This window comes from Micromys minutus, assembly GCF_963924665.1.
Source record: "Micromys minutus genome assembly, chromosome: 10".
Lineage (NCBI taxonomy): Eukaryota > Metazoa > Chordata > Mammalia > Rodentia > Muridae > Micromys > Micromys minutus.
Genome location: NC_137979.1, coordinates 44,568,825 through 44,591,628, shown reverse-complemented (window position 1 = coordinate 44,591,628; position 22,804 = coordinate 44,568,825). Strand labels below are relative to the sequence as shown.

The 22,804-nt window shown below is 46.1% G+C and overlaps 1 protein-coding gene across 1 annotated transcript; it reads left to right on the top strand.

Moving 5' to 3' along the window:
* Window positions 1-1,295: 1,295 nt before the first annotated feature.
* Window positions 1,296-22,419, top strand: CWC25 (CWC25 spliceosome associated protein homolog). The gene is made up of 10 exons (XM_080922902.1): window positions 1,296-1,435; window positions 4,347-4,519; window positions 10,369-10,605; window positions 13,922-13,991; window positions 15,512-15,639; window positions 16,184-16,247; window positions 16,697-16,890; window positions 17,722-17,811; window positions 20,119-20,280; window positions 20,773-22,419. The coding sequence occupies exons 1-10, from the start codon at window positions 1,418-1,420 to the stop codon at window positions 20,885-20,887; spliced, it is 1,251 nt and encodes a 416-aa protein (XP_080779028.1). The 5' UTR covers window positions 1,296-1,417; the 3' UTR covers window positions 20,888-22,419.
* The last annotated feature ends 385 nt before the right edge of the window (window positions 22,420-22,804 follow it).

The following is a 22,804-nucleotide window of genomic DNA, read 5'->3' as shown; positions in this document are numbered from 1 at the left end:
CTTACCCATGGAGGTAAGAAGAGGGTGCTGGATCCCCTGAAACTGGAGTTACAGGAAGTTGTGAGCTGGTTGAACCATCCCTCCAGTTTAAAAAAAAAAAAAAAAGTATTTCTAAAAAGAAACCTTAGTTCCTAACCCCCAAACATGTAGCTAGTTTTAAAAAATCCTTAAGGTAGGGTATTATGATGTGGAGTTGGCTGTCCTAGGACTCTTAGAGATCGGCCTGCTTCAGCCTCCAGACTGTAGGGATTAAAGACATGTACAATTACACCCAACCAATTTCTTTTATCAACCACATCCAACTAGTTCCAGCTTTAAAAAAAAAATTTTTTTTATGTGTGTGGGGCTTTGCAATGTATGTTGTACATCATTTGTGTGGCTGGTGGTCAGAGAGGCTAAAAGACGGTGTGTGATCCACGAGAACTGGAATCACAGATGGTGAAGAGCCATTACGTAGGTACTAGAAATCAAATCAGAGTCATCGGTGTTCTTAAAGGCTGAACCATCCCTCTAGTTCTTTAATTCTCAACTCAAAAATAAAAACACAAGCTGGTCATAGTGTAGCAAGCCTTTAATTCCAGCACTCTGGAGATAGAACCAGGTGGTATCTTGATCTTTCTGAGTTTGAAGCCAGCCTGACCTACATTGTTCCCAGATAGCCAGGGTTTTACATAGAAAGACACTGTCTATGAAACAAAAATAAATAAATAAAAAATGAATAAAATAAAACAAAAATAGGGGTTTCCAGACCAGAATGACCCAAACTTTGTGCCAACATTGGCCTTGAACTCCTGATCTTTCAGTTTCTGTCCACCAAGCGTGGAGACGATTGGGGGTGTGCCACGACATCTAGCTTTTGGGATTTTGCTTGATGGAGTCTATTTCTATAAAACATGCCGGGAATGAGGGAGTTGGTCGAAAGTCCAGTTTTGAAAGTTGTTTTGGAAATCCTGGTGTAGCGGTGGCTGGGAAGGTTGCCTGAGTTGGCAGATATTTTAGTCAGCTTCTACAGCAGAGCCCTGATGCGTTGCCAAGGCAACAGAACCCTGCTTGTGGCTTTTCAACAGTTGGGGCGAGATGCTTATGTGAGGCAACCAAAATGAGACCACTAAAACCTGGAGGGTGGGTAGAAAGTAGGTCAGGGAAAGGGACATTTAAACCCATGGTATGGAAAGAGGTCGATCTTAGGCACGTAGACTTAGGGCTCGTATCAAACGTCATCGAGCCGAGACGCTGACGCGGTTATATTACGCCATCCCCGGAAGTGCGATCTAGAGCGGGCGGGGGGTGGGGGAGGGCAGCTGGTTCCTTTAGGGATTAGGTCCTGTGAGGCAGTCTTTGAACTGTTTCACCAGGTTTCCTGTCGACCTTCGCTGAATCTTTCAGATCCACAGACTGAGCATTCGTCTCCACCATCATGGGAGGCGGAGACCTGGTAAGTGCTGGAGGCCTGGGCAGGGATGGCTGAGTCCCGAGACCCACTGGCGCTGGGAACCGAAACTGGCAGGGGTGGTGTGAAAGTCGGGGATAGCAGTGGGTAACCCTGGTTATGAAGTCTTGTTTTCAGCACAAGGAAGTGATAAGCGTGGAGAGGGAGCGGTTGGTGAAGACCACAGAGGGACTGGGGTGAGATTCGGGAAGATGTGCGGCGAATGATGACTTCTGGTGTCTGGATTTGATGATGGGGCGGGCGGGGGGGGGCAGGCTGGGAAGTGTGAGTTCAGGGAGGGGGACAGTTGGACTCATGGTATGGAAAGAGGTAGATCTTGGGTGCGTAGACTTTGTTTTGTGGTGTGTTATCTTCGGACATAGTCCTCCTGCCCCCCTTTTTTAGCTAGGAGTTCACCGTTGTATCTCGACCTGGACTGTCAAAGGGTGGGCTCCAGTCATCTCCAATCCTGAGCTTTTACCATTTAGACGAATCCATTTCAAATTTTTTCATCTTTGTTTCCTTCCTTACATCGGTGTTTTGCTTTGATGTGTACATGACAGCATTCTTCTGTATTGGTAACACTTTTTTTAGGCTAAGTGGCAATTGTTCTTAAGTTCTGTAGTTCTTTGTGTCTTATTTAATGCCTTAAATAAGGCAGAAGTGTCCACGAAGCACAGAACTAGATTAGGACACTATTGATCTTCTTCAAGTGAAGCTAATTGCATCAATAAGTACATCAGTTTAGGTATCTGTCTATTACGCTGAGTTTGCCAGGTGTCCTTAATTTGATCAAGTTCCAGTACTCCATCGAAGCTAGTCTAGTTTGGTATGTTCTTCATATAACTGTTTATTATGGACGGTGCATTAGTTTACTTCTATAATGAAACCCAAGATCAAACGCAACTTTCAGAGGAGAAGGCTTATTACATCTTATAGGTTGGAGCCCATCATTAAGGGAGCTTAAGTTGTAGCCCAGAGGCAGGAACTGAAGCAGAAACTTTGGAAGGATGCTGCTACTGTCTTGCTTCTCTTGCCTTACTCAGCTACTTTTTTCTTTTTCTTTTTTTTTTTTCTTTTTACATAGGTGGGCCACCTATGCAGGGGTGGCAGGACCCACAGTGGGCTGGGCCTTCCTCCATCAGTTTGTAATCAAGAACATACACTCGCAGACATTCCCACAATCTGATGGAGGCAATTCCTCAGTTGAAGTTGACAACCTAGACTAGCCATCCCTGCCAGAAAAGCTCTAATCATGATAATTGGTTGTGTGTGTGGTGGTGGAGCTGCACTGTAACTTGTATATTCAGCAGTGTCTAGCCACAGGATGCTGTTATCTCTCACTCAGTGGTGACATCTGCAAATTTCTCCAGACACTGGTTGCCATTTGTGCTCTAGGATGGAAAGGAAAAGCTATGTAGGACAAACTAAGGACACGTGTGTCCGTGGTGGTGGTAGCGGAGGTGGAGGTGAAGACAGTCCTGATTAATGGGAAGAAGTTGGGAAGAAAGGATAAAATAACCTGATAAAGGGGGAAGGCAGTAAAGAGTGAAGAAAAAAGCGGATTCCATGTCTTTAGTTTCAGTGCCTGGGAGGTGGAGTCAGTAAGGTCTCAAGTTTGAAGATGGCCTGAGCTAAGTAGCAAGGCCCTGGCTTGCGTGTGTCTGTGTGTGTGCACTGGCGTGTGTATACACACGTACCTGTGTTTTTGCTGTGTGCTTTGCATCTGCAAGGCCCTTGTGTATTTTTATCTCATTTAGTCTCCTTAACTAGTCTCCCATTTTGCACCTCTCTGTTGGTGGCGGGAATTGGCAATAAATAATTTATACCTCTCTCATCTATTCTTCACATGATAGCCAGTCACGCCTCTTGCCTGCACAGTGCCAGTTCTTGCTTCCTGTCACCAGGAGGGTGGAGCACAGTCCCTCTTAGAACGCCTGTGTAGGATTTGATCTGCTCCCTTCTCAGCTGGCTTTATCTTCCACCCCCTTCCCCCTCGGCTTGCCCTCTCTACCTCCAGCCACAGGGACTTAGTCATGCTGTGCTGTTCTCACCACTGGGATGGTGGCTCTGAGTGCAGTTTGTGCTTACAGAGCCTCCCGCCCGGCCACCCTGAGGTGCTAGCTCCTCCCTGTAACACCCTAGGATTACAGCTTGAAGCAAAGCAGAGAAGGGAAAGAGGAGAAACATTCAGTGAGGGTGAAGGGGAAGAAACAAGGGGGGATTCCTGGGAAGGAAAGTTGAAAGAGGGCTAGGTATGTGGTACGCATGCAAGGTTAGGCACAGCACAGTCGAGTGGACTCAATAGAAAGAAAGATGTTTGCAAAGAGCGAATGCTCTGTCCCAGTGAATTTCGTTGCCTTTCAAAGTGAGATAGTTTTCGCTTTGTCCTTTCCCCCTGCCTTGCTTTTACAAATCACCTCCCATTTTAGGCATGGCAGTGGAGTCTCAGGTTGAAACTGTTTGAAGGAAACTCAGAAAAGACCTGTTGCATCCTCAGACTGTAGACAGATATTCCCCACAACCTCATGCCTGCCAGTCAAGTACTCTTGAGCTGCACTCTCCACCCTGCCCTCTTGCCTTTACCGGACTGGTTGTGGGAAGGGTGAGTGAGGCCAGCCGGGTTGGTTAGCTTTAACTATCTACGTAATCCAGAATCATCTGAAAAGAGAATCTTAACAAGAGATTGTCTCCATTGGGCTGGCTTGTGGTTATGTGCATCGGGGATTGTAATCAATGTGAGAAGACACTGCCCACTGTGGGTAGCGCCATTCTCTAGGTGAGGATCCTGAACTGTTTAAAAGTGAGCAAAGTGAGCAAGCATGAGTGTGTGTGTGACATTTATATGTCTAGTTAGATTCATCACCTTCCACTGACCACTCACTGAGTTCTTTCCTCTCTCCTGTCGCTCACACAGAACCTGAAGAAGAGCTGGCACCCGCAGACGCTTCGCAATGTGGAGAAAGTGTGGAAGGCAGAGCAGAAACATGAAGCGGAGAGGAAAAAGATCGAGGAGTTGCAGCGAGAGCTTCGGGAGGAGAGAGCTCGGGAAGAGATGCAGCGCTACGCCGAGGATGTCGGGGCTGTCAAGTAAGTGAGGAGCTGGCTGTTCTGGTGTGTAAGGAGTGGTAGTGACGTATGACTGACCCATGGGCTTTGCAATAGTTGAGGGGCTCAGCACTGGATTTTGGAGCCTGTCCAACTTGATTCTAAGATTTGCTTTGCGTGTCCTGAGTTCCATACTTGAGAGAAGGTTTGGGAGCCTTGACATCTCATAGGTAGGACCCAGGAAGTCAGAGTGCCCGAGTCTGTAAGGGTTGTTGAGGACCAGATGTGATAATGCATAACCAGCCTAGTGTAGGCCATGCTGCCGAGAGACAGCTGACAGATAACAGTGACTGTGACGAAGAATCATTGCCTTACGCTGCCTGAGGCCTCTGTAAATGCATGGCAAGCTCATCTTGGGGGCAGTGGAGGATCACGAGTAAGCAGATAGGGAGTGTGTCAGTAAAGTCCTGCTGTAGCTCTGGACCGTCTTGCTGAATTTTGCCTTAGGTCAGTTTCTTGTAAACTAAAGGGCAATAGCAGAAGATAATTACCCTACTCATCTCATGAAATACACTCTGTAGTGCATTCCTAGATCAAGATGTATAGAAACTGCAGAGATTGTCAGATTGTGCTGGCGTCAGCTCTGCTCATGTTTCATGGGCCAACCTTCTGGGTGGGATGTGGGGGATGTGTGGGGTTTTCCTCAATTTCATGGAAGAGGGATTTGTTACCTCCGTTTGTGTATGTGAGAGACTCAGTTTCAGTACATGGACATGTCACCGTGGCATATACGTAGGGAGAAAGCCACATCCTTCTAAGAAATGGACTGGGGAGGTTCTGATGTTTTACAATGAAGGAGGTTTATAGAACTTTTAAATGACATACCATGTATTTAGGGAATGCCGATGGTAACTGTTAATGGTGAAACTTACAGAATCCGACTGTGGGCAGGAGGACGGTCCATGCTGGGGATCCCAACCTGTGTGGGACTCAGCAAGCCGAGCATTTGCTGGGATGCAGTGTGACTGCTGCTTCAGCTCCTGTCACCTTGGTCCTACTGTGACCAACTCTACCTTGAACTGTGAGACAGAATAAACCCTCTCTCCCTTAAGTTGTGTTAGTCAGAGTGTTGTATCATAACAACAAAAAGAAAATAGGGCCAGCATTAATACAAAAAAAAAATGGAACAAGAGCATGAATTACTTGTTTTGTTTTTAAATATGTATTTCCTTATTTTTGGGCTGGTGTGATGGCTCATTGGTCAAGAGAACTTGCAGAGGGCAGGTTGATTTCCTAGCATACACTGCTGCTCACTAGCATCTGTAATTCAGAATTCCAGTTTCAGAGCCTCTGACACCCTCTTCTGGCCATTGAGGGTACTGCACACATTGTGCACATACACAAAATACATAAAATAAAAGCAGCTTTTTAAAAGTGCAGGCAGGGTCTCATGTTATAGCCCAGACTTGTCTCCTTCTGATTCAACTTCCTACGTGTTAGGATTGCAAGTTTTCTGTTTCTATGATTTTTTTTTTTTAAGTTTGAAGACAATTTGTTAAGAGTTTAAAAGCAAGCCAGATGAACTATAAATCTCCTGGAGGAGGAGAATGGAGAAAAGCAGGGGGCAAAGCCATGGTGTCTGGGATAAGCTGACATGCAGGTGAACCTCGTGGCTGTACACATCCATAAGGCAGCCCAAAGAGAAAGCACACGTATGCCTGGTTAGCATCCTAAAGAAAAGACAGAAGAGAGAGAGAGAAAAAAAGATAATCAGGACTCAGAAAGACAAGCCCTGCAGAATCCTATGACAGTTGGTGGGGACCCCCAGCTTTTGTAGATGATCTACTTGTCCATTTGGCTGGTTTGAATGCTTTGTATGGCGATTGAACACTGCTGATTTAATGATTCATTCCACTCTTGTGGTTCAGGTCATCTTTTAAGATTCACATATGTATGTATATATGTATATATGTATATGGGTGCTCTGTCTGCATGTATGCCTGCATGGCAGAAGAGGGCATCAGCTCCCATTACAGATGGTTGTGAGCTACCATGTGGTTGCTGGGATTTGAACTCGGGACCTCTGGAAGAGCAGTCAGTGGTCTTAACCGCTGAGCCATCTCTCCAACACAGATGACCAACTTCTTTTTTTTTTTTTAACATTTATTTATTTCATGTATGTGAGTACACTGTTGCTGTCTTCAGACACACCAGAAGAGGGCATCATATCCCCATTACAGATGGTTGTGAGCCACCATGTGGTTGCTGAGAATTGAACTCAGGACCTTTGGAAGAGCAGTCAGTGCTCTTAACCACTGAGCCATCTCCCCAGCCCATGATGACCAACTTCTTGTCCACATATTTCTACTTCCCCAAATGCTGAGATTACAGCCCTCTGCCACTCCACCAGCCCATGCTGCACTAGGGAGCAAGCACAGGGCTTTGAGCATGAATAAGCTCCTGGGTTTTATTCACCATTAGTGTGTGTGTGTGTAATGGGGAGGGGCACATACATCACAGTGTGTGTGTGAAGGTCAGAGGGCACAACTTTCAGGAATCGTTCACTCCTTCCAGGGTCATCTGGCCAGTAGTCAAGGTTGGATTTGAGCTGCTAACCTTTCTGCCTCTTCTTCCCGAGTATGGAGATTGCAGGCATGTACAATCATGCCAAGTGGGTTTGTTTGTGACAAGACTTTTCTTTAATGTGTTTGTGTGAGTGACTGCTGTGTATGTGTGCACCACATGGTTCCTGACACCTGTTGAGGCCAGAACTAGAACAGGCCGTTGTGGGCTGTCTAACATGGGTCCTGGGAATGGAACTCAGGTCCTCTGCAAGAGCACTACATGTTCTTAGACTTCGAGCCATCTCTCCAGTCCTTAACTAACCACCTAACCAACTAATGTGTATGTGTATGCACAATGCTCAGGAGATACTCCAGGAGGCCAGAAGAGGGCAAGGCAACTCTGACCTAGAGTTACTGGTGATTGTGAGCAACCATATTGGTGCTGGGAACTGGACCTTGGTTCTCTGCAAGAGCAACAAGTGCTTTTAACCACTGAGACATTGCTGCCGCCCTTGTTTTTGAAGGGTTTTATTGTTATCTGGGCTAACCTCAAACCTGAAATGCTCTTGCCTGGGCTGCCCAGTTTGTTTCTGTTTGTTTGTTGGTTGGCTGGTTCTGGTTTTGAGACAAGCCTTGGCTGTCCTGGAGGACTCCCGATACAGCCTTGGCTGTCCTGGAACTTGCCAGTCTCCAACCCATAGACATCCTCCTGCCTCTGCCTCCCAAGGGCTAGGATTGAAGGCAAGTGCCAGCACACCTGGTTCTCTCAAGTCCTGCTGTGCTGTCCAGGCTCACTCTGGGTTCCTGTGCTTACACAGTTCTGTGCTCTGCCTCCTGAGTGCTGACATTTGCCACAGCATCTACCTGAGGGGGAGGATTTTAAAAGCACATGTTTCACTAAAGAAAAAACAACAAACCTAAATAAAGAACATGCCTGAGAACTCTGTGCCCGTGTGCCTGCTACTCATGGGGCCAGTAAATAAGTTACACTTATTTACGTGTAAGCAGTTTCTCATCACATCTGTGCCAGAGAGATGAGCAAGGCCAGAAAGATGAAAAAGGGTCACTCAGTGGTTACTGGGTGAGGCCCGAAGGTCAACAAATAGGGACAAAGTGACTGAGAGACACTCAGAGACCCACCGGTAGAGCTGCCTAGTCTGCAGCAGCATGCAGAGGCAATGAGTTTGCCCCGGATAAACTGAAGACCAATTAACATGACAAGAAAAAGGAAGGGGCTGTGTGCAATTCAGATGAGAGAGAACCTCAAGGCTACCTGAAGGGGGCAGAGAGAGAGAGAGAGAGGGAACTGGCCAGAGACCCAGCAGCCTCAAGTAAAGGTTTAAAACACTGCTGGGGAAATGATACTAGATCAAATCTGTACAAACCAAAAAGGAACTAAGAGAGGAAGGCACACACTCTTGCTTTTGAGATATCAGTCTTACCAAGCAGCCAGCTCTCATGAGTGTTCACCCTGGTCTAAAATACATCTGAATGGTAGAGTACTTGCCCATCCTGTATGAAGCTCTGAGCTTAATAAACAATAGAGTGGGTACGCAGCCCAGGATACCGATGAGTTCCAGAGCTGGGCTCCAGAGACACTTCCCAGAACGTAGCTTCTGGGTTCACCATTAGCCAGAACTGAGGAATTCTGGACAGGCTGCTTCTGTACCTTTCTCTCTAAAACAGCCATCAACTACAGCCTTTCACGGTTTCCCTAAGGCTTCAAATGAGAAACTATCTGAAGAGAAAACATATAAAAACAGAGGAACGATCCTCTGCATTTTTGGCTTTGCTAACATGAAGGCTATAGAGTAGATTCTCCATTAAGACTGCACATCAGCTTCATCCAAGGCGACTTTAAAATACACAGATGACACATGCTGGTAACGACAGCATTTAAAGGAGGTAGAGGCAGGAGGAGCAGGAATTCAAGGGGTTCTGCACTACAACATTTGAGGCCTGCATAGCCTATGTAAACTACGTCAAAAGAACAAACGGAGCCAGAAAGATAGTTCTATGGATAAAAGTGTCTGCCACCAAGCCTGACAACCTAAGCTCAATCTCTGGAAACCACATGGAGGAATGAGACGTACGACACTAGCAGGCTGTCCTATGACTTCCACACGATGACAATGAACACACAGCCACACGCACAGATTTGGGGATTTAGTTCAGGGATAACAGTGCTTATCTAGCACAAACATGATCCTGAGTTCAGTCCTCAGCTCTGGGGGTGGGGGGATTACCAAAAAAGCCAGAGAAATCCCACCACAGATCCCCCTTGTCTCTTGAAGTCCCTTCTACTCTACAGGAACTGGATGAGATGAGGATTGCCCATCTTTATCTATTTAATACAAGAATCAAGTATCACTATTTAGGAACTGCAACAATGTAACACCATCAGCAAATACTAGAAAGATACTCTATTGCTCCATGGTAGACTGCTTGCCTAAGCATGCTTGAGGCCTTGGGTTTAATCCCCAGTTCCAGAAAGGGATTTGGAGATTTATAACATTATATATATATATATATATATATCTTCTTTGCTCTAAGAACAATCCACTACAAACACAGAAAAGATCATCTGAACCTGTGCTGGAGAGATGGCTCAGCAGTTAAGGCTGTTCATCCAAAGGTTCTGAGTTCAATTCCCAGCAACCACATGGTGGCTCATAACCACCTGTAATGGGATCTGATGCCCTCTTCTGGTGTGTCTGAAGACAGCTACAGTGGACTTATATAGAATAAATAAATCTTTAAAAACAAAACCAAGCCACATTTCTTCCCATGAGAAAAGAAACGACGTTAAGCCTGATGCTGTGACGTCACTTGGTGTCCTCCTTTTGTGTTAAAGCCTCATTCACTATTTTACTTTCTCCCCACTGGGGCCACTGTGCCAAGGGCAAAGGCAGGCAGTGGGCACAGCTGCGTGGGGAGGGGGTCACTGAAGTCATTGTGGTGCTGAGTGCGAATGCGTTCATCATGGTAGATCTGTCTTTGGCGTGAAGGCATATTGTATAACTTGGTAGAGGACACTAGGGAAGGAGGTAAAGATTCATGCCTTAGCTGGAGGATTCTGGTTTTTCCTCATGAGTTGTGAGAAGTATCTCTTCATCTGTAAGCCTGTTGCTGTCTGCCAAGTCAGAAATGCTGTTTGGCCTGTGGTAGGGACCTGCAGAGGGAGCCCAGTGCTGGTCAGCTCAGGTCCTGTGGAGCTCAGTAGGACCCTACCTTCCCCTTTCCTTTGAGTGAGTGTGTGGCTAATGCGCACCCCCCTCTGTCTCTCTCTGTCTCTGTCTCTCTCCCTTTATTTCTTTTTTAAACCAGGAAAAAAGAAGAAAAGTTGGATTGGATGTACCAAGGTCCGGGTGGCATGGTGAACCGTGACGAGTACTTGCTGGGGCGCCCCATTGACAAGTATGTTTTTGAGAAGATGGAAGAGAGGGAAGCCGGCTGCTCTTCTGAGACAGGACTCCTCCCAGGCTCAATCTTTGCCCCGTCGGGTGCCAATTCCCTTCTTGACATGGCCAGCAAAATCCGGGAAGACCCTCTCTTCATCATAAGGTGAAATGCTGGGCAGTTGAGAAGGGTTGTTAGAGAGACGCCTGGGGACTCTCCAAGGCTGGCGTTTCTCTTGCTTTACAGCTGTGCCTGCTTTCCATGCCTCCATTTGTGCTTCTGGGTGGTGAGCGAGATCCTGTAAGGGTGCCTGCTATAGGCCATATGGAAAGATGCTGGCGAGTACATCAAGCCAGACGAGGTTTATCCACCAAACTCTTAAACAGATATAAGGGGTGGAAGGTTGGGGGTGACTCTGCTGTTAAGAGCAAGTATTGCTCCTGCAGAGGGCCTGAGTTTGGATCCCAGTACCCATGTCAGCAGTTGAGAGCTTTTGTACTCCAACTCCAGGGAGATCCAAGGCCTCTGGCACCCAAGGGCACCTGTACTCAAGAACATTCTCTCTCTCTCTCTCTCTCTCTCTCTCTCTCTCTCTCTCTCTCTCTCTCTCTCTCTTCGCTCTCTCGTTAAAAAGGAGTGTCTTTGAGTTTAGTTAGGGTTTTACTACTATGAATAGACACCATGACCAAGGCAAGTCTTACAAAGGACAACATTTACAATTGTCTGGAAAGGGCAACATTTAATTGGGGCAGGCTTACAGGTTCAGAGGCTCAGTCCATTATCATCAAGGCAGGAGCAGGGCAGCATCCAGGCAGGCATGGTTCAGAAGGAACTAAGAGTTCTACATCTTCTTCTGAAGGCTGCTACCTTCCAGGTAGCTAGGACCAAGCCCATGCCCACAGTGACACACCTACTTCAATAAGGCCACACTTATTCCAACAGGGCCACACCCTCTAATAGTGCCACTCCCTGGGTTGAGCAAATACAAACCGTCACAAGGAGGTTGGAGCAGGGTGACAAACACTTGCTAGTTCCATGGCTATGAGGTAAATACTTTCTTAACCCTACACTGGCCTGCAGGTGTACAGCCCCCTCAGCCCCTTCCTTGCTTTTACTTTTATTATTAATATATTTATTTATGAATGAGTGTGCTTCATGTGTTAGTGTATATTATGTGTGTATGTGTGCTTACCTATTTGTGGAGGCTAGAAGTCATCATCAAATGTCTTTCTCAATCACTCTACCCTATTTGTATGTGTGCATGTGAATCCACGTGTGTATACATGTCACGGTGTATGGAGGTCAGAGGACTATTTTTGGGAGTTGGTTCTCTCCTTCCACCATATTGGCTTTGCGGTTTGAACCCAGATGGGCTTGGCAGCAACTTCCTTTAACAGAAACTTGCCCTCTATCTAGCCCTCTTAACTCAGTTTTTGAGATGGAGTCTTCTGGCTAAACCTAGAGCTTGCTCATTTGTCTACACTGGCCAGCAAGTCCAGGATCCTCCTGCCACTGTCCCCAGGACACCAGGGTTATGGCTGTGTGCTGCTCAGTTTACGTTCCTCTGTAGTTACTGGTTTAGAGACTTATGCTACTTTGTCTGGCCCAGAGGTCACTACATAGAACCAGGCCTACTGCGGACTCACACTTGTCTTCCAAGTGCTGGAACTAAAGGCGTGTGCCGTCACACTTGCCTCAGCTTTCTCACCTGCGTTCTGGAAGGAGGATGTTTAGGCCTTAAGCTTGTGTGACAAACGCTTTCCATTTCCTTCCTCACTTTTGCTTGTTTGTTTGAGACAGGGTTTCATATAGTCTTGCTAGCTTCATATTCACATTGAACTCCTGACCCTCTGGTGTGTGTCACTAAGCAGACTTTGTGATTGAGTGAGACTGTGTTTCTCTGTGTGGCCTAGGCCTTGAATTTACCATCTCCTTACCTCAGCCTGCACTCTCACCTTCAACTCTTTATTTATTGTCTCAGTCAGCGTTTCAATTTCTGTACAATCATCATGACCAAGAAGCAAGTTGGGGAGGAAAGGGTTTATTCAGCTTACACTTCCACATTGCTGTTCATCCCCAAAGGAAGTCAGGACTGGAACTCAAGCATGTCAGGAAGTAGGAGCTGACACAGAGGCCATGGAGGGATGTTGCTTACTGGCTTGCTTCCCCTGGCTTGCTCAGCCTGCTTTCTTATAGAACCCAGGTCTACCAGCCCAGGGATGGCTCCACCCACAATGGGCTGGGCCCTCCCCCCTTGATCACTAGTTGAGAAAATGCCTTACAGCTGGATCTCATGGAGGCATTTCCTCAAGGGAGGTTCCTTTCTCTGTGATAACTCCAGCTGATAATTCCAGCTTGTGTCAAGTTGACACAAAACCAGCCAGTACATTAATATTTCCATGTATCCCTAACTTGTTTCTAAATAAATTTTTTCGAATTGTTATAATTTGAAATCTTTGTAGTGATATTTCTTGATTTTTTTAAAAAGATTTATTTACTTATTTATGAATTTATTTATTATGAATGTGAGTACACTGTTGCTGTTTTCAGACACACCAGAGGAGGGCATTGAATCCCATCACAGATGGTTGTGAGCCACCATGTGGTTGCTGGGAATTGAACTTAGGACCTCTGGAAGAGCAGTCAGTGCTCTTAACCAGGGAGCCATCTCTCCAGCCCCTGATTCTTTTTTAAAATGTATTTTCTGTGTTTGACTGTTTGGTGTTGTGTGCTTTTGTGAACCATATACATGCTTGGTGCTGACAGAGGCCAGAGAGGACTGAAGTTATGGCAGCTGTGAGCCATCATGTGGGTCTGGGGTTGAATTCCAGGGAGTTTTCCCTGGAAAAGCAGCCAGTGCTCTTAACTGCTGAGCCATGTCTCCAGGCCCCAGCACCAATGTGTATAAACACACACGCACGCAAGCACTCCCTCACGAGCGCCGAGCGTGTGTACACACACACACACACACACACACACATCCTCTTTCTGTCTCTCCTTTCTTAAAAGAAGAGCCATTCTGTTGTTGTCTGTATTCCCCACACAGTGAGGCTGTTAAGGCTGTTCTTATGCTAAGCAGTGGAGGTTGTCTTTGGAATGTTGCAGCCTGTGGATTCAGATGTCCACATCTGGTCCCTTAAGCTTGAGGGAGGCCTTGAACATGAAGCCAAAGGAGAAGCAGATTGAACTCACAGTACACTCTGCAGTGCTCCACATGGATGTTCACATCTCTTGTGTGTGTTTGCCGGAGCTGTTTTGTCTCCACACCATCTTGTAGGTTTTAGCGTAAATTCTGTGTCTATGTGGGTTTCATTGTTTTTTTGTTTTGTTTTGTTTTTCTTGCGACAGGTTCTCACTAGCTGTCAGGTATCCCTGGCTAGCTGTGCATGAGTTTTGAAAAGGCGCCGTTATATAAAATTTGGTGAGGAAGATAACATAATTTTCTTTGTAAAAAGCTATTAAAATTTTTTCTTGTATTTAGGAAGAAAGAGGAGGAGAAAAAAAGAGAAGTACTGAACAATCCTGTGAAAATGAAGAAAATCAAAGAGCTGGTAAGTCATGCACTGAACTCGCATGGAGACCATGGAGACGGTGATGGCTGCCTGCCTGTGTGCCTGCATGTGTGTGTGTGTCTGCATGTGTGTGTGTGTGTGTGTGTGTGTGTCTGCACTGTGTGCCTGCATGTGTGTGTGTGTGTGTCTGCACTGTGTGCCTGCATGTGTGTGTGTGTGTGTGTGTGTGTGTGTTTGCACTGTTGTGTGTTTGCATTGTGTCCATGCATGGTTCCTGAAGAGGCAGGAAACGGTATCAGATTCCCTGGAACTACAGACAGTTGCTGTATTAAATGCTAGGAATTGAACCCTGGTCGTCTGGAAGTGCAGCCAGTGCTTTTAAATACTAAGCCATTTCTCTTCCCCTCCTTTAGCAGCAGAAGCTTTTGCTGGCTTCTTCTCTTCTTCCTCCTGCTCCTCCTCCTCCTTCAGCTTCTCTTTCTTTCTTCCCAGCATCCTGGAACTCAGTCTGTAGAGCAAGTTGGCCTTAAACTCACAGAGATCCCTTTCCCTCTGCCTCCTCTGAGTGATGGAACCATAGGTGTGTGCCACCACTGCCTAGCTGGACTGGCTTTTGTAACTTATTTCTATGTTGAGACAGGACTTATTTGTAGCCCCTGACAGTCTGGAACTCAGTCCTCTTCCTTTGACTGAGTTAACAGGATTACTAGGTTTACATTTTTTAAAGAATTATTTTTATTTATTTGTATATGTGGGTGAAGAGGGCATCAGGTCCCCTGAAGGTAGAGTTGTAGGCTTTTGTGGATTTCTGGAGGTGGATACTGGAATAGAACTCAAGTTCTCTGGAAAAGCTGTGAGTTCTCTTAACTGATGAACCATCTCCCCAGCCCCTCAGTTTTTGTGTTTTAGATACTATTTTCTGGTGGTTCTGTGCAACCTTAACTTAATACCTTAATTAAGGTTTGTTTCCTTTTGGTTGGGAAAGGACTATATGTCTTCAGTTTTTTTTTCTTTTTCTTTTGTAATTGCTTTTATTTGAGTGCGTTTATGTGTATGTGTTCCATGGCATGTGAGTGATCTGAGAATTTAACTCTTAATTGTCAGGCTTGGTGACAATTATAGTTAGCCAGTGAGTGGCAGACCTGCTAGAGGGACATAGTGATAGCAGTAGTAATTATTATTACTTATTTACACCTTATGTGCATCGGTGTTTTGCTTGCATGAATGTCTGTGTGAGGGTATCTGATCCTCTGGAACAGAAGTTACAGTTGTGAGCCACTATGTGGGTGCTGGGAATTGAACCTGGGTCCTTTGGAAGAGCAGCCTGTGCTCTTAAGCTCTGAGCCATCTATCTGTCCAGCTCCCAATAATAATAGTTTTAAAGATGCGGATTTCTTGCTTACTTATTAGAAAATTTTCAGAAGGTATCTGGGGTGCATTGTATCCAACATGGATACCTTGATTAATGTCCTGGGCCAGTTATGAAGGTTCCCTACACCAGGTGCTAACAGCGGTGTCAGTAATCTCGTGTGATTGATCATATTCTGGATATTCCCCAGTTGCAAATGAGTCTTGAAAAGAAGGAGAAGAAGAGGAAGAAGGAGAAGAAGAAGAAGCACAGGAAGCACAAGCACAGAAGCTCGAGCAGCGGTCGCTCCAGCAGCGAGGATGAGCAGAGCCAGGCCCGGTAAGCAGGTGGTGCCAGCTTCCATGTGGTCACCCATGCCACGGAGCTGTGCGCGCTTGCCTCTCAATGGGGAGCACGTCAGTAGAGCATTAGAGTTCCTCGGCAATTCTAAATCTGTGTCTCTTGGTGCACTCTAGCATAGGTGGACATTCACCTCCCACATCTGAGGTCGGAAGTCTCACAGCTTGAGTCCTTAGTACTGAAGGGGGTTTTCTGTAGGCTCTCCCTCTGTTTTAAAAAGTGGATTAATGGAACTATGTGGGCCCATTCTGCATTTTCCCGAAGGGACAGTCAGCTCTGTTGCTGCTGACTCACGATTAGTCCCCGGAATAGCAACGTGGGGTGAGAGGAGAATGTACTCAGGCTCTGAGACTGAGAGCTCTGCCCACGGCTTTCACAGGAAAGCCTTGACTGTGCTGTGTCTTCAATGAAGACAGCCCAAACAGAGCAGGGCGCTGCCATGGAAGAGCAGTGGGTGTGGGGAGACATGGTCTTCTCAGAAGGACAGATGCAAACTGGACTGTGTATATGTTTAATCTCTCAGATCTCAAAAGAAGACAGCAAATTCCTTTCCTGTTTTGTCCAAAGTCCCTGGATACGGCTTACAGGTAGAGATGTGGATTTTTCAAAGGGGGTGACTATGGGACTGTGCAGTCTAAGGTGTCACCCTTGACCCCTGCAGATAACAGGGGAGTTTGGATAGTGGGGGCTGGGGCTGCTGGAAGCCAAGCCTGCTCCTTATGCTTGAGCCCTTTGCCTCTTTCTGAGAGTCCTCCAAGTAGAAAAATCAATCATTAGTTGGAGCACTTAGTGTCCTGCCAAGAACTGCACACAATTGACATATGCAGACCAGGCTGGTCTTGAACTTACAGTGCACTGCCCTTAGCATGTTGAGTACTAGGGTTCAGGTGTGCCCACACACTTACATGCAGCTATATAGTCACATGATTGATTACGTTTGGCCTTTAAAGAACTTTCATTCTTTCCTCTGCTTTAGTGCATTTCTGTATGAACAGCTAGGTTTTCTTATGACTGATTTCTCTTCTAAATGATACAGGTGAGGGACTCTGACCGGAACCAGGGGCTGCAGGGTTCTCTGGGTGAACAAAGGACAATAAAGAACCATTCCCGGTCAAGAAGCTCCTCACCCCCCAGGCATGCCAGCAAGAAGAGCACCAAGGAAGAGAGGTCCCGGGACAGGAAGTCTCGATCCCCTGGCAGAAGGTCACGGTCCCCAAGGCCCAGCAAACAGTGAGTAGAGAGTTGAAAGGGACATAATCTGACTCTAAAGGCCTGGTCACAACAGGGGTTTGCCTTGGGTGACGCTCGTCACCTCCATCCTCAGATGTCTCAGATTTATTTCCTCCGCCATCATGTCATGGTTAGTCACAGTGAATTGCACTTGCAGAACTATAATGCGATACAGAATTCCCTCTCCTCTCTGGGTTATACTTTCATTTATGTGTGTATTGTGCATATGTATGATGAATGCACATGTGTGTGGGTGGGTGCACATACTTGTGCCTGTCTGAAGGACAAAAGAAGGTGTCTGCCACTGTCCACATTATTCCACTGAGGCAGTTTCTCCCTAATTCTAAAGATGACTTTTCCCCCCCTTTGGCTAGGCTGGAAGCCAGAGATCCTCCTGACTCCTTCCTGTTCAGTGCTGGGATTGCAGGCATGTGCAGGAGTGTGCCTGACTTGTTATGTAGGTGCTGGGATCTGAGCTCTGTCTGGTCTTCATACTTATCTAGCAGAAACTTTAACTGATGAGCCTCCTGAGGCCCTGGATTATACTTTAAAATTTCTTATTTGCATGTATGTGTGTGTGTGTGTGTGTATACCTTTGTACCACTGCATGTTTATGGAGGTCAGAGAACAGTTTGAGGGAGTTGGGTCTGACTCTGCCATGTAGATTCCTAGAGATTGAACTCAGGATATCAGGCTTGGTAGCAGGGGCCTTTCCCCATTGAGCCATCTTGCTGGCCCCAGCATGGATTATACTTTTGAGGGTGTTCCATTGGTTCAGGGTATACTAATAATCCCCCCTATGAAAAGGCTTGTTCCATCTGTCTATTACAGGCACAACTCTAAGGTAAACAGGAAAGAAAGGGATAGCCCATCACCTAAAAAGGAAGTCTACCAGAGGCGGCATACTTCTGGATATACCCGGTAAGTTAGGACCCTGCTGAGTTCGGGTTTCATAAGGCTGCCTCATGAGGCAGCTGGCAGCAGGGAAATTGGTAAGGTATCTGGTTTCCTGTAGTCCTCTGATTTTTGTTTTCCCAGACATAGTCTCATGTATCCCAGGCTGCTGGCCTCAGACTTAGTATATAAACAAGGGTGACCCTTAAACTTTTGTTCAGCCTGCCTCCATCTTCCAAGCGCTAAGATTAACGGCATATGTCACTGCACCCAGCATATGTGGTTTGGGGGATCACACCAGGGCCTTGTTCACTCAGAGCAAGCACTCTTCCAACTGAACTACACCCTAGTCCTATCCAATGTTGGTTTTTTATACTGAGTCTTACACTGTAAACTAGGCTAACTTTGAGCCTGTGGTGATCCTCCTACCTGAGCCTCTCAAGTGATATGTTTATAGGTGTGAACACCGATAGCCACACCCCTTTGGTCAGCTTTTACCGGTAAGGCACACTGAACGGACAAAATCTGGCTGGCTCAGTGGCTTAGTGGTAAAGTCTTGCTACCAAGGCCAGCATCCTGGGTTCGATCACCAACACTCACATAGAGGAAAAAGCGAACAGGTTGTTCTTTGACCTTACATATGTACCATGGTATACCTACCCACTCACTCACCCACACAAGCATAGGTATAAAGGACCGCTGCCTAGGTGGGTCCCTGGGCCTTGTTGATTAGTCAGTCTGACGGAATTGATGAGTTCCAAGTTCAGTGAGAGACCTGCCTCAAAAAATATGAGGCAGCATGGGTTGAAGAATGACATCTAACATTCGCCTTGGTCTTCCACATGGACACACACACACATGTGCTCACACGGGTTTTATATCAAGTGTCCTCTGAAGCCCAGACTGGCCTGGAATTCTCTGTAATCCTCCTGTCTCAGCATCTAAAATACTAGGATCATGGGTATGTAATAAGTTTTATATATTTATTTAGTGGAGCTGTGTTTTAGGGGTCTTCTCCTTTTTTTTTTTTTTTTTTTTTTTGAGACAGGGCCTCACACAGACAAACTCATCTTTTTCCTGCCTCCATGTCTCCATGTCCCAAGTTCTGTGACTGTGGGCGAGTGCCACCATTCTCAGGAAGTGGGTTTTGTTTCTGTTGTTTTGTTCTTGAGACAGGGTTTCTCTGTGTAGTCCTGGTTGTCGTGGCTATGTAGACCAGGGTGGCTTTGAACTCACAGAAATGCATGTCTCTGCCTCCTGAGTACTGGGATTAAAGGGGTTTGACACCATGCTTGGCTAGCCAGCCAGCTTAGTGTTTTTGTCAGGAAGCATAGTTACCATGGATAAGTAAATGCCAAGTTTTAGAATTTTAGTCTGTTTCTCCAAATGGGCACTTTTTAAAAAACAGAACTCCGTCATATTTTCCCTTTAAAGTCTGTGTATCATAAACTCTCTATGTACAAACTGTAACATACCTATTTTAGAAGCAGTAGATTTGGATGTCTGACATTGTTGAGTGGTGACTAATCAGGTTCATCACTTCCTTTTTTTGTTCTAACTTCATTTAGGATGAATGCCAGGGAAGATGATCCACCTGTTATATTCTGAGTTCGAGTCAAGTCAGGTTGATGGCATCTAGCTTTATCCCAGAGTGGTACTTTACATTCTTGGGATGTATCCAGGAACGTGTGTGTCATGTGCACCTCTACTCACACATACTGAGACCAGAGGAGGACATTGGACTCTACCTTATTTCCTGAGCTGGACCTTTCACTGAATCTGGAGTTCAGTGATTTTGCTAGGCTAAACGGCCAGCCAGTTCCTGGGATTTGCCTGGTTTGTTCATTAATGCCCAGCTATGTGTGTGCCTGTGCCCAGCTTTTACAGGGGAGCTGTGGCTTTGAACTCAGAAACTCATTCTTGCACAGCAAGTACTCTTGAGCCAGTCTTAACTTGTAGCCATGGGTTTTGTTTTTATGGGTTTCTAAGTATCTCTTATGGAGATTGAAATCACAAGAATCACATGGATGGCCCAGGCCTCTGTTCTGTAAATTCTTAGGGGTGGGGACAAACTTGTTATAAGGTTAGGTTCCTGATTGGCTCTCAGTCTATTTTGTAGTTGTTTAAAAATAATTAGCCTAGAGATTACTGAGTGTGATTATGAAATCCTTCACTGAAGTCTTCATGGTTTGGTTGGACCCATCTGCCTGAGGCATCAGAAGGAAGGGAACTCACCTGGCATGACATTGGGGACCCCGAGCTGGCAAGCCTGTGACCCACCTGCATGCTAAGCTGCTTCTGTCCTGAACCTGGGATTGTTTTTATGTTCAACAGAAAACTCTCAGCGGAGGAACTGGAGCGGAAACGGCAGGAGATGATGGAAAATGCCAAGTGGAGGGAGGAGGAGAGGCTCAACACTCTCAAGAGGCATGCCAAGGAAGATGAGCGGGAGCACAGGCTGGAGAAGTTGGATTCTCGGTCCGGCAAGTTCATCCAGTAAGTGATTGCTCACGCCTGGGCTCCACCTGCGTGGTCTCCAAGAGATCACGTGGCAGCAGGCCCGTTGCTCCGGGTGGTCCTGCTGCTTGTCTGTGTCCAGAGATCTCAGAACTCAGCCTCAGGACCACTTTTGGTATTGCTCCCAGTTTCTAGCCAGATAATAACATTGTTAATTTGACGTAGAAGAAGTAATTGGTATTTTCCCCAAATCACTGAAATTCCTTGGCCTTCCTTTTAAGTAAAAATTTGTGGCTCAGAAAACCTTTTTCCAAAGTAACTTGACTTGTTTTCCAAAACAGATGAGTTTTCCCTTATGGACATTTAAAAACCCTGGTTCCAGATGGAGTCCTTTGAAAATTGTCTATGTGGGCTGAAAAGATCTTGTATTTCTATAATTGCTTTCTGGTTACAATCCTGTTTCTTCAGATTCTGCCAGGGTTGAACGGTTGAAAATGTTCTTTTGTCCCACTCACCTGTCTTCTTCCCTAGCCGCATGAAGCTGGAGAGCGCGTCGACCTCCTCCCTAGAGGACCGGGTGAAACGCAACATCCATTCTCTACAGCGGACGTCAGTGGCTCTGGAAAAGAACTTCATGAGAAGATGAAAACCAGTCTTTCTAACTGGTTTGCCTGAATTTGCCAGGGAGGCTGCTGCTCCTTAAAATTCTCTTTATAAGAGTTCACACGACTTCTTGTACAGACGAAAAACCACCACTGTTCAAAGTGCCCTTTGCCCAGTGACTCCTGAAACATTTCACATTCTTTAAAAACTGATGTGACCTGATTCCAGGACTTCAGGACCTTTGTCTGGGTGCACTATGGGTTTTGACAATTAGTGGATGGTACTGCAAGGCTTGGATGATTGTCACCCCTCTTCCCTCCCACCTGAATGAATGGCTCAGACTTCCAGAGGCCTCTCTTCATAGCCACTCAGACGGACAGTGCTTACTGGGATAAATGAGAGTTGACTTTATTTAGTAGATTATGTGACAGGATAGCCAAGCATCAGGAAGAGCCAAGAGAGTGACAAAGAAACTGGAAGAGAAAACAACCAAAAGCCCTAAGTGAACTGCTAACTACCTGGGCTTTGAGCTGTGGTGGTGTAATGTGTATATGTACAGATGTATAATTTCATATTTGCTTTTGAACAGTTAGCCTTCTGAGGACATTTTGTTTGATGATCTTGTCAGAAAAGTAACACAGTAAGACAGCTTGGCTTACCCTCCTCTCTGACTCAGGGCGTAGGGGAGCTTCGGAGTTACTGACAGAATCTAGCTATGGGGTAGCTAACCTTTTGACTTTTGGCCCTGACTTTGTTCTCTACAAATGTCTTAGGTTGCATTTATAGGTATGTACTGGCTTCAGGAAGGACATAGCTGCCAAGGTCCACATCCTCCCATCCTTGGAATCTCATAGTGGGCAGCCTTGTGGGGGCAGGAGTCAGGACCCCTATCAGGATGTCCTGTGGCTCCTAAAGGAAAGTGCTGAGAAAGCCGTTTGTTTTTTGGCTGTTTTGTATTTGTTTGTTGAGACAGTTGTCTCTTGTAGCTCAGGCTAGCTTTGAATGTACTGTGTAGCTGAAGATGACCCTGAACTTCAGATCCTCCAACCACACACAGTTGCTACTGCTGCTTTGTGGTTTGTCTTTGATACAGGACCCTTCCTGGTCCAGGGTGGCCTGGTGGTGGCTCTCCTGCTTCAGCCTCCTGAGTGCTGGCTGCAGTTACTGGCCACCACCCCCACTCAAGGAGTCACTCCGATGTCTTTACTGCCATTCCTTTCTCTAATCTTTCACCAGAAGCCCTCCTCTGGCCAGGGAACTTCTCGGTGCTCTTTAAACAGACAACAGATTCATCCTAGCCATGGCTGACCTTAAACTGAAGATCTCCTGCCTCAGCCTCTGGAGCTGTGATTACAGACCATGTGGCCCTCAGAGGTGCTCTTAATTCATATAATTAGTTAAACCATTTCTTTGTTCTACAAGTTCCTAATTCCTCCTAAAATATGTTTGGATTTTTTTTTTTTTACGCACTAAAATTCCAGACACTGTAATTCTTAAAACTCAGTCTCTGCCCCCACAACAATGTAACATTATTCATTTAATCACCTCATCCTGCTGTCCTGTGCTGTAGTTAATTATGGCTCTTATTTTATTACTTGGTAATAAAGGCTACATTTATTTTTGTAACTGTGTAGAGCGACCAACTGACAACATGACTGGTACCGAATTTTCATATCCTAAGTGTTGACCTGTAATTTGTGCCGAATACAGAGACCCTTCGTCCAAGTGGAATTATGTAATAAACCGTGGGCGGTTTACTCAGATTTCTTGGAGCAGGACTGAAAAGATTATAACAATATGCGTCTGCAGATGCTAGCGGTGTCTAAACTTGACCATCAGTATACAGGAGGCCAGGCGGCAGGTGGGTGGGCGCGCGGCCCATTCATAAAACCTAGGATTCCCGTCTGCTTCTCTGATTGGCCCCGGGGAAAGGGGGCGTGCCCCGCGGGTGGAGCGCGCC